This window comes from Temnothorax americanus, unplaced genomic scaffold (assembly GCF_048541705.1).
Source record: "Temnothorax americanus isolate GAGA-0224 unplaced genomic scaffold, ASM4854170v1 Scaffold8, whole genome shotgun sequence".
NCBI lineage: Eukaryota > Metazoa > Arthropoda > Insecta > Hymenoptera > Formicidae > Temnothorax > Temnothorax americanus.
The window spans coordinates 3,765,940-3,777,186 of NW_027509802.1; the positions used below are offsets into that span (position 1 = coordinate 3,765,940).

The window sequence follows — 11,247 nt, forward strand, 5'->3', positions numbered from 1 at the left end:
ATTGAGAGAGAATAATAAAATAATATATATATATGAATATTGATTATTGTATAAAGTAATATTAACATATCTAAGTATCGAAAACATTGGTAAGCGCTATGAAATTATCATGATCGGTGTAATCGGTGTGAATCGAAAACTTCACTGACCTTCGTGCGGTGCAGCCTCCTCGTTTTCCACCCCGACCGGAGGACCCCAGATCCTCATTAAAAAGGGCTTGAGCTGATTCTTTTGCAGCTCGAGCAAAGTGACGTCCTCGATACCGGTATTATTGTCGAGAGCTCTGACAACGTCCGCGAGCGCAAAGTTTCCCTTCGCCATGATCTGTTCACACTGCCAATCGAAAGGACGACAAATCAATATTGATCAAAGTGTCGTAAATCCGTCGAAAATTTATTTAGATTTTTCCCTCGCACACGCACTTTCTGCTGCCTGCGTTGGATGGCCGTCGCGACTGCGTTCCACATGTCACCCTTGACAGATCGCAGGGCCTCTTTCGCCTCGGCTGGCGAGAGCACGCCGATACTGTTCTCCTTTAATTCCTTGCCCTGTGCGGTCACCAGGACCTGCACTGTCTCCACCAGATGCGGCCACTGCGTCTGAAGCCACTCGATCGGATTCGGGGCACCTTGTGCCAATGCGACTTGGACATCGTCGGTCGTGAATCCCTGCTTCTCGGCTTCCCGCAGGATCTCCACTATTTCCAGTCCTTGGCGCGTCAACGTGGAGATCCCTTGGCTGGCACTGGGACCTGCCTCCACGTATCTCGATTGGCTGGGTTCCTGAAATCAAAAGCACGTTGCTGTTAACGATCGTCTCATCAAAAATGGGCAAAAAGCACGAAATTGCAATGGATGTTACTTGATCTATTGGTAGTCACAATCGCAGGGGGTTCCGCCATCACAGATTATCTTTAAGCGTATGTCTAAATTAATACCAGGACTAGAGCAGCAGCTGTAAATGTATTACGCAAATAAGCATAAATATACAAATAAGAGCGATCTATTTAAGCGGTTGGTGGATGCTAAAGAAATAAAAATATCCTGCCTACGTTCACACCGAGGCTAATTATCGCGACGGTTGGATCGAGGATGACGAGGTGTACATAAAAATCCATCAGGCTTGTAAGCTCAGTTCGTAAGCGAGTTTACCCTGGAACGATAATAAAGGTGAGACGAGTCGATGGAGTTTCTTCTGGTCCGCTCTCTGCTCCTCTGCCCGGTTATCAGCTGCTGAAGATACTGTTCCTGCAACGCTCGCGGATACAAATCGGGACTGTTTACGAATCCGGCTTGTTCCTGAAACAAATGCTCCGTCTTGTTTCCTTTATTAGAACACACAAAGAGCGCGTTTTTTGATCATATATCAACGTGAAGGATGCAAGACATTTTATTTCTCTTCATAGAATACTTTACTATCAATGATTGTTTATAGGCTTTCCGATTGCTCGTATCCAACATTTAATTAGGCTTTAATTTATTCACTACTTTTCGCTCACCTCACCATCGCTATCGTCGTAATATAAGTAACTCTTTGGTGTTCCTACCGACGCGGATCTTCCGAGAGTCCCTTTTGCAGGGAGATATTCGTAAGTCTAAAATATTTAAATATAAAATTTATTTTACGCCATTTAATCTTTTGTTTATATAATCTTTTCGTTCATATTTTCGGGTAAAATCTTGCTTATACAATTCTTACTTGGGTCGAGATACTCTGCGGCGGAGGAGATGTTCCCGTAGACACCGAATGGCTCTTCGAAAGTTTTCCTCGAATCTTTTCCTCGCGTGGCGTCGCGTTTGTGTCCGCTTTATAACTATTTGCAATCGAAGAAGACATTAACGCTGCCGAGGACGATGCTTCTAACGACAAGTTCTCATCGACCAACAATGCCGCGTCTGTTGACGCTTCTTTTGCTTGCGCAGCTACGGCCGTGATCGTAGTTTTAGAGTTCTCTACGAGAGAATCATTGTCTGGAACAATCGCTTCTGAAAATCACAAATTTACTTATGATTCAGTGCGATTCTGAATTATTTCTTCCTAAATTGTGATTTTAAATATACCATTTGATTATGTCTACTGTGTTTCCTTACAAGTGTACAAGATGTATATCTTTTTCAGGGTCATCCGGAAATTATATAACATTTTTATCGTTTCTGGCGATCGAGAGGAAGAATAAAATTGCGAACTAAATACCGATTGGAGAATTTTGGTGTACAATATTTAAATATTAGTAATGTATTGCTCGTGCCAAATTTTTCTTTGTTTAATTAGTGTACTTAATTTAAAAAATTTGCTAATTTGCTAATTTGTTAGGGTTTGTAACAATCGCCACAAATAAATATATCATATAACTAAAATATATGGCATGCCGCTTGTAATTATCATAATTAATATTAGTAACAATATTAGTAATCTAATATAGAGCATTAATATCCGAATATAATCCGAACTAATACACAAAATATCGACGATTTAAAGGGCGATTTTAAAGGGAATGAATTTTAACAAATTTTACTGTTGCATAATTTTTTTGTTCATACTAAAACAAATCTTTTGCCGCTGACGCGTTTCAGCGTCGTCGAGCCAAATGCTCTGGCAGTGATTTCCATCGATGGTCTGCCCCGGAATAAAAGGAACATATGCCAAATGCACGCTCGTGCTTGAAACCGTCGCATCGCTTGAATGAATAATATAACGCCTCAGACATGAACAGAAGATGGCCGAATTTCAAATACGACTATGCATTTGGTGTCGTTGTAGCGTTGTACGAAAAACAGTTCCCATGTCTCTTTATTATTCATCCAAGGGAATACATCGAAGAGGTGGAGAATAACCAGTTGTACGACTTGACTGCCGCTTTACGTAAAAATGAAAAAAAAAAAAATAAAAATAGAAAGGAACAGAAAGACGGAGGGAGGGAGGGGGAGGAGAGAGAGAGAGAGAGAGAGAGAGAGAGAGAGAGAGAGAGAGAGAGAGAGAGAGAGAGAGAGACGTGTACAAATGTAATCCGGGTCATCCGCATTTCTGGACAGGAATACGCGGGTGGGCATCACATAGAATGGAAGCGTCACGCGTGACGTCACTTGGACAACTTGGTACCGAAGGAAAAGCTGATTTTGCGCTTCGGTCTACCTTTATTCTTGACGGATCCGCTGTCGCCGCTCTCTTCGCTGTTGGAGATCTTCTTGGTCCGCTTCTCGGGATCGCCGACGTTGTTCGACGCCTCGTTCTTCGCTCGTGGCTCGATTGGGTCGGCCGCGGGCGCGGGGTCATCGTTTGAGACGCTCGGTGGCAGAGCGCTGCTCTTCGTCTTGCAGCAAACCACGCAGACGCGATCGTTGATCTTGTTGATGAAAGTACAATGCTCGCAAGCCCATTCCTCTTTTGGAATTTCCATCTCGTCGATTCTCTTGGATGACGCACTCGTACTTTCAACTGTGTCTCTCTTTGCCTTTGGTTCCTTCTCAAGCTGAGATGTTCGCGTCTGCTGTTTCGTCTCAGCGTTGCCCTGTTTCTTCTGTTGAACTTCGACAGTTCTTACCGAATCCTTCGACTGACGGTCCTTATCGATCGATCGTTGACGATCTGTAACTTGAAGATCACCCGTTTTAGGCAGGTCACGATCTTCCTTGTCCTCCTGTTTTCTTATCGGCATTTCCTTGGAGGGCGTTTTTCTAGAGCCTTGATTATCGGATTCGAACGAGGATCTGCCGGAACTTCGTTTGTTGGAGGTCTGGTCTAGATCGTCAAGAGTGTCCTTTCGTCGGAACGATTCTCTTCTCGCGAGGAGCTCGCGCTCTCGCGAGACATCGCGCGTTATTTGTTGCTCTTTTCTTGTCGAGCGTGATTCGATCTCATCCATTTTCGCGCGATCCCTATCTGAATGTCCTCCTTGAGAAGACTGTCTTTCCAGGAGACGCGTTCTTTCTCCGGGTGTTCTTTTCGGGGAAGCTACATCTCGAGAAGGCGTCTTTTTGATCTGACCGTCACTCTCGAAGGACGATCTACGAGAATCGCGACGAGTAGAGGATCGTTCCAAATCGTCCAGCATTATGTCCCTTCGAAGGGACGACGCCCTCTTCAAAGCGTTCTCCACTCTCTCAAAATGATCGTCAGAAGAGCTCGTAACTCGTGCTCGACCTGGTGTGTTAACTTTTCGATCGGATAACTCATCGTCGTCGGTACTTCGCCTTCGGCGGTCCCGATAAGTTCCGTTTTGTACGCGATCCAGACGAGCATCCACCTTGGAAGCCGAGCGGTCATCGTGGTTATAACGCCGTCCAGACGAGATAGTGTTGCTCTTTTGTAATTCGTCATAGCTTCTCGGAGATGTCGAGTATCGTTTACTGGACGGACTTTCAGACCATTGGTTTTCGGCATTCGTCATTCTCTCCTCAGATATTAATCTCCTGAAAAAATCCACGATCAAGACGTGATCGCGAATAAAATATATGTGTTTAAAGTTTAAATATTGATAAAACTAAATTTATTTCGCAAAAATTAAAATTCTATAAAATTATGAAAAAATTAGTTGTTCTCTCAAAAAGTGATCAATAAAGATAGAATATAAGTTAATATTAATTGCCAAGTTTTGAAATGGAAGATTGCAAAATATCATCGTTAAGACAGTAATGAACAGTTGGTCGATAGAATTGTTCGCCAAAAGTTCCTTGATGTGTCTATACATATTTGTTCACGAAGCTTTGTGAAAATAAATCTTTCTAAATTAGTATCTGTAATATCGCTGTAGTATCGATATTTTTTAAACATCTAGAGAAATCTTAACAGAGAGAAATTATAATATATTTGTTTCTCTATCTCAGAGAGAATTTTCCCCACTTACTCTCGTCGACCTCTGGACACGAGACTTCTGGTATCTTCGTCATGATAGTTTCGTTGTCGTATGCTTCTGGGGACGCTACCGCGTCTACTTCTGGATCCACGAGAAAGTCTGTCATCCATATCGGACTCGTCGGAGTTCTCGGAGCTTGCGTCCGACGGTGACCCGGGCGACCTCCTCGATCGCGGTCTCGAAGCGTAAGACTTCTTGGATTTCAGGCTGGGAGACGGAGACGCTGGCCTCGATCTTCTGCTGGATTTGACGCTCCTGGCCGGACTGTGCCCTCTAGAAAGAGATCCTGGATAATGCGGAGGTAGCATTTGCACTGACGGATAGCTCACGGGATATCCCCACGTGTTTGGATGATGCAGGCTCACGTTGGAGCCTCCCATCGACATATCCCAGGGGTTGCCCGGCGGGTACCACATCATCGGTACGCCGCCGGGCCCGAGATGTGCCATCGATTGGGCCTGAAACAATTTTATCTATCACGAATCTTCCTGTACGCATCAGGTTTCAATATTTTTAGTTTGATACATTGTCTCCTTTGAGTGTTCGAAGGATAAATCAAGAAGGAAAAATTAATAACAGTAACATGGATAATAAAAATAGACTTAACAACATTTTTGTTTGAGATGAACACTTGATTGAGAATACCTGATGCATTCCTGAATTCCACATATGAGCTGCGGTCAAGTCGCAAACGCTGGCTGATTGTATCATGGTTCTAGGTGGCGGCGGAGGTGGAAGTGGAGGTGCCGGTTTCGGACTGCCTAAGCTGAGTGGTCTCCCACTCAAAGTATCCCTCGTATCAGCGGACGGATGTCGACGCCTATTTGCGTCTTGAGCCCTCATCACTTCTTGATATTTTCTATATCTCTCCTGAAAAATCGTTATTTTTTATTTCCGTTTTTAAAATAAAGAATAAAGTTGTTAAAAAATCAACAAATGACTAAGCCGTAGTGGAAAAATATATCTAAAATTGTAAAAAATGGAAATAATTTCACGAATATATACATAATAACCAATTTGTTTTAACGAATAAGTTAAAATTTGGATTTAATCAATAAATAATTTATAAATACTTATTATTTCATTTTATAGTCATTTAATAAAATGCAACAAAAGAAAAAATTTTTGTAATTCTTGAGAACTTCTTTATTCACAAATATATTTCACGATCTTGGCGATCTTCCAGATTCAATTCTTTGAAAGTAGGTAAACGTCATTTGTTCTTTAATAGTTAATATACTTTTATATGATATTATAACTCTTTTTACCTGTAGAGTAGTCATTTTGTCTGTTCCTGATCCAGAAGCATCGTTGGAAGATGTGTTTAAAGTACTCGTAGATTTCGATACTCTTGCACTCGAGTCCGACGGCGGTTTCGCATTGGAAAAATTGCGCTTCAAGCTCTCGACCTTGTCGAGCAAAGGGAGTTGCGCAGATCCTTTGATTAGCGTCGATTTAGCCTAAGCGCGAAACTTTAACTTAATTACATATCGTGGACGTAAGGAGGGAACAACACTCGGAATAATGTTGTCGAGGACTGTAGATGTTCGTTTGTGAAACAGCGCTGATATTATTATTGAAAAAAAGGTGTCAAGTTAAAATAATTATGACCATGGCAAATGTTAATGCTCTTCTCTAGAAACAGAGTCTTCTAAAAAATAAAAGGCTTAAAAAAAGAACAAATAAATAAATAAATATGCAGCCTGACTTATCTCTGGACTTATCTATATCAATATACGTCGAGAACGTTAAAAACAAAAATCTTAATGTAAATAATACGCCTTTAAGAAAAAAAATTATCTGTCATTTTGTGAGCGTGGCAGGTTCAAGCAGCTGGATGGATATAGGCCGTCTATGCTGAAAAGAAGGCGGGGTACACCGAGTGTAAAAATATGTCATAGTGGTACCACCGTAACGGTACGGGAAACACGGAGTGGCACGGATGCCGATGGAGGATTATAATCGTGTGCGAGAATGATCGTGTTCACCGTGTTCACCGTAGCCTACCATATTCACCACTCCAGAGATCATTCGCGGTAAAAACGATTCGATTACACGATTACACGACAAATGCTCGGCATTACGACGGCGCGGACGGGCCACGTTCGTCTTTTCCGCGTCATTACGCCAGCGACAGAACTCGAGGAGAGAACGGGTTCAGTGAATACGGCAAATCAGTGTCTTGCGGTAACATGGCGTATATTAAAAAGCAACACGTTAACAATGTACAATAAAATCTGAACGTAAAATAGAATCTGGATGTAGAACAATATTCAACGATCATTTAAAGCTCGCAAGGGCAGTAACGCTTGAGACACGCCTCGGTGTGACGTTTTTGAGTAAAAGCTACGTCGTTTCGACCAACAACGTCGAAAGAGACTCGGGATTCGGCGATCCGACTCCGTGGACACCCGACGCGCGACGGAGACGAGGTCGGACTTGGCGGATAAACAGCTCTCCCGTGACCCGGAGTTAGTCACTGATCCAATCTTGGCGATCGTCGCCAAGAAACAGACACTTGATCGCGATAATTCATTGGCCGTATAGCGCAACCTGATCTCCATCGTGCCCGAGTGATCCCGAGGCGAATCCTTGGACGCGCGGACGCTGAGGAACATCGAGGACTTATATCGGTCGACGACTGGGCGTCGGTGCCTGGAAGAAGATTCACGAGCAGTCGGGGGATTCAGGCCAGGACGCAGCCTACCTGAGTGGTCTTGCGATTCCTCCGCGGCGGTGGCACGGGCGGGGGATTCAACAGGTTCTCCCCCTTCGGCGGGAGCGGCGGTCTGCTTCTGCTCGCGTTGTCGGTCAGGATCCTTCGGCGGACGTGGCCCCTCCGCTTCGGGTGCTTGTGGTTCATATCGTCGCAGGCCTCGCAGTAGTTCCCGTTGCACGTGTCGCAACGCGCGAACACGTTCTCGATGCCGCACAGGGCGCACTTACCGGCGTTCGATCGGGGCGTCGAGGGTGCCTGGGCTTGCGGTCGGGTCGGAAACTCGATGATCTCGTAGTCGGGGTCACCACAGTCCCCGGAGAGCGACGGCGGCGGGATTTTCGGGGGCGTCGGCGGTCGACGATGCTGCTGATCTGCTTGCTGCTGCTGCTGCTGCGTCTTTTTTTAAATGTTTTTATTTCAGAAATCAATACTGCATCGATATGAATAAATATATTTCATTGTGAGAGCAAATAAAAATATATCAAACGAGTTATTTTGGCAGATATGTATATCTCAGTATTTTTTTATTTTCTACAACAATTATAAAATTGAGAGGTAATCTTAAGTAAAAATTAGAAATAAAATACAGCTGAAAGAGAAACCTACCATGACCCAATGGGGCATGGATCTTGCCATTCGCAGTTTGGTGGACGGATTCGATATGGCCATCGGTCGCCATTTTTCAGCTCCCGGGTTCTATATATGCAATAACAACAGAACTTTATTAATTTCTTCTTTCAGAATTGTAGCAATTTATTTCAGAAACATGCAAGAGGCATTGGTGCATCTCATCTCGTCATGCTGCACTTATAACAGTCACGAGTAGAAAATTCCATTTATAAGAATTGCAAAATAACAGTTTTGCACGTAAGATACGCGTTAAAACTATTACATATAATAAAATTATTATACAATCAAAATTATTATAGTCAAGTAGATTTAAAATATATATTTATATAAAAGTACAACGTGGAAATAATAATGCTTCGTTAAACCTGATGCAGAGTATCAAAAGCCTAGGCGACTTCGAGGAGCTCTCTCTGGCAGTTTTTCTACCGCCATAACAGAGTGCCAAGTGTGAATTGATGTCATCGCACCTTGGGCTCATCGCGCGCGTCCGAAGCCTAAATAATTTCGGCGTCGTTGCCGCATAATCGAGACCGTACAAGTGGGCACCGTCGCGGGAAAAAGCGTGACGTCAGAACGGTGATCCACCGCCGGAAGCTGGACCGACCGCGGTCTATTTTTGCGGCCGCGGGAAAAAGCGTGTTCCGCGTCTAGAAATAAAGCCGAGCCGCGTGGCGCGCGACGCTATTTTTTTTTTAGGGCGTGGGTGTGACACCGACGACGATATCTTTCTTCCTACGCGAAATATCGAACATACATAATTAAATCTGTAATAGATAATTAATTCTGATATCGAGATATTTTAGATCGGATTTTCAGATAGAACGTAATTGGTGAAAAGGCAGACGACCTAAATAAATCGGTTTCAGAAATATCTGGCATTTGCATTTATTTGTTCATAGACCTCGTCCTCTACCCACTCGTCTTGTTACATCCTTTATGATTATTGAGTCGCGGGAGCTCGTTGAGTAAGTTGATTAATAACTGAAGATAACGTCCGCACGACATTATCCAAAACGGAACAACAGAAATAAACGTGGCCGTGCCGTGAAAAGCTTTCGCTCGGGAGCCGCGACGAGACGGGAGTTAGTTTCTTGAATTAGAGCCGTTCGCGTATCTTTAGAACGTTCACTCTTCAGTTCTTCTTGTAACGCACATTCTTTTCGATTTTTATTTCCATTTTACGCTGCAGGGGAATCCGCGACAAATGGAAGTGTATATACGAGCACGGTGTGCCAATTATAATTTATAATTTCCTCGTTAAAACTCCATGGCGTAGCGTCATAATATCGAAAGAGAGCAAAAATAACACATTTGTTTAATAAAATTGAATAAAGAGATATACATGCATATATTATTTATTTATTCTATTTATTTACTGTGTGTGTTAAACTTTTCCTTTTCACAATTGTTTCTCTCTATCCCAGGTATTTTGTCCCAAAGCGTGACGGGATAAAAGAAAGATCCAGAAATGCAAATCGAGCGTGCATCGCGAAACTATTTCTCGTTGGGATTGCATATACGACTGTGCAAGCTGGAAATCATCCAACTTGTAGTTTATCCGAGAGAATTTCTATCCGCGAACTTCTTTCACACGCATCAGACACGTCTCGCATTTTATTCGCGTTCGGAGTTTAGACGATTTAGTTGCTAGAGACCACCCGATGCTATTTGAAGATTCCGTTTATGCTTTCGTCACACTTCCGGCAGCGATGCGCGATATCGCATAGTTACGAAATAATTAGACAATGGTTAGCACGCGAGGCGCAATCCGGTAAGGGATCTCGGAACCGGAAGTAACTGTCACAGTCGGTACCGCGGAGTTACAAGTTACAGATAACACGTATGCGCTAATTCGCAAGTCTAACTTTCCGCGTAGCAGCGGTATATATGAGAAACTGCTTTATCTTTCGTTACGTTATTCCAATAGTCGCTGGTACCCGCATAGGGTAGATGCACGAATACGGCACTACGACTACTACGAGACTGGTAAATGCGAAGTATAACCACATGGATTTTAGACGCATTAAATTATTATCCTCGGAACGAATTCATCTCTTCTTGTCTTCTCTAATTAAATCAAAACATTTGACATTTATTTGAAAATTGAAGAATCTAAAGTTCAAGGACCTCTTATTTATTCCCGGAGAAACTTGCAAAAATCTGTTTTAAATATTTAATATCATAATTATATATATATAACATTATAATTAAATTGCGCTTAACAAGAAGGTTTTTTTATTATATATATTCTTGTTTATATATCTTTAAAAATGAGATTATTTGCACTTTTTAAAAACAGATAAAAACGATGTTTAATAATGAATTATCTTCTATAACGCGCGCGCGATCGAGGCAACGGTGTTCTTTGTTCAATATCAGATACCCAAAAGGTGCAGAGGTAATCTAATTGATCTCATCTCTTAAATCAGATAATGCGCACTCGTTGACGCTGCTATCCGCATTGTGCCTCACGGATAGACAAAGTTAAATGAACGCGCCGTGCGCACTCCAAGTCGATGCACCGCATGCGAGCTCCGATTTAGATAATCCGTATTCACGACGCGACGGCCGACCTATCGTCACGTCACAGGCCGTTTCGTGGACCACGTCGACAAAGCACTGAGATCTTGGGGAAATTGGCCAGCAACGCTTTTTCTATTGACGGCGTTTTTCGGAATATTAATTAATTATCTGAAACATGTGGTATCACGTCAATTTGTTTATTGTCCTTATTGCGAATAGCGCGTGTCCCTTTTCCCTTTTTAATGAAGAAGAGGACAAATGGCGATACAGAATACTGTTACAGAAGTCTTCGAAGCGGAAGATGCACCGGTGGGGGGGGGGGTTGCACTCGGAACGAATATCGGCACTCACGTTCATGTGGGACACCTCGCCGGGGTTGACTTTTCCGGTTTTTCTCGGCAACTGGTCCGCACGGTACTGGGCCTTGTCTCCGATGTCGGCTTGGACGGCGCTGCTCCGTCCGCGGGCGGCCGTTGCATCGCCGCCGAAATCTATTTCCGTAACGCCGCGTCTGCTGGACCGC

The 11,247-nt window shown here is 43.3% G+C and overlaps 1 protein-coding gene across 7 annotated transcripts in view; it reads right to left on the bottom strand.

Moving 5' to 3' along the window:
- The window catches only part of Lubel (Linear Ubiquitin E3 ligase), a 45,822-nt gene that overhangs the window by 11,699 nt on the left and 22,876 nt on the right, over positions 1-11,247 (bottom strand). For 4 of the 7 annotated variants that reach the window (XM_077423923.1, XM_077423919.1, XM_077423920.1 and 1 more), the window contains exons 3-13: positions 8,178-8,267; positions 7,560-7,967; positions 6,121-6,312; positions 5,498-5,722; positions 4,844-5,310; positions 3,133-4,409; positions 1,699-1,985; positions 1,499-1,594; positions 1,152-1,316; positions 423-782; positions 150-333 (exon numbers count right to left, since the gene is read on the bottom strand). In XM_077423923.1, coding sequence (XP_077280049.1) covers positions 150-333; positions 423-782; positions 1,152-1,316; positions 1,499-1,594; positions 1,699-1,985; positions 3,133-4,409; positions 4,844-5,310; positions 5,498-5,722; positions 6,121-6,312; positions 7,560-7,967; positions 8,178-8,267 — 3,751 coding nt within the window. Of the gene's footprint in view, positions 1-149; positions 334-422; positions 783-1,151; positions 1,317-1,498; positions 1,595-1,698; positions 1,986-3,132; positions 4,410-4,843; positions 5,311-5,497; positions 5,723-6,120; positions 6,313-7,559; positions 7,968-8,177; positions 8,268-11,075; positions 11,205-11,247 lie in introns of those variants that run through there. The other 3 variants (XM_077423921.1, XM_077423924.1, XM_077423926.1) reach the window with 3 other exon arrangements.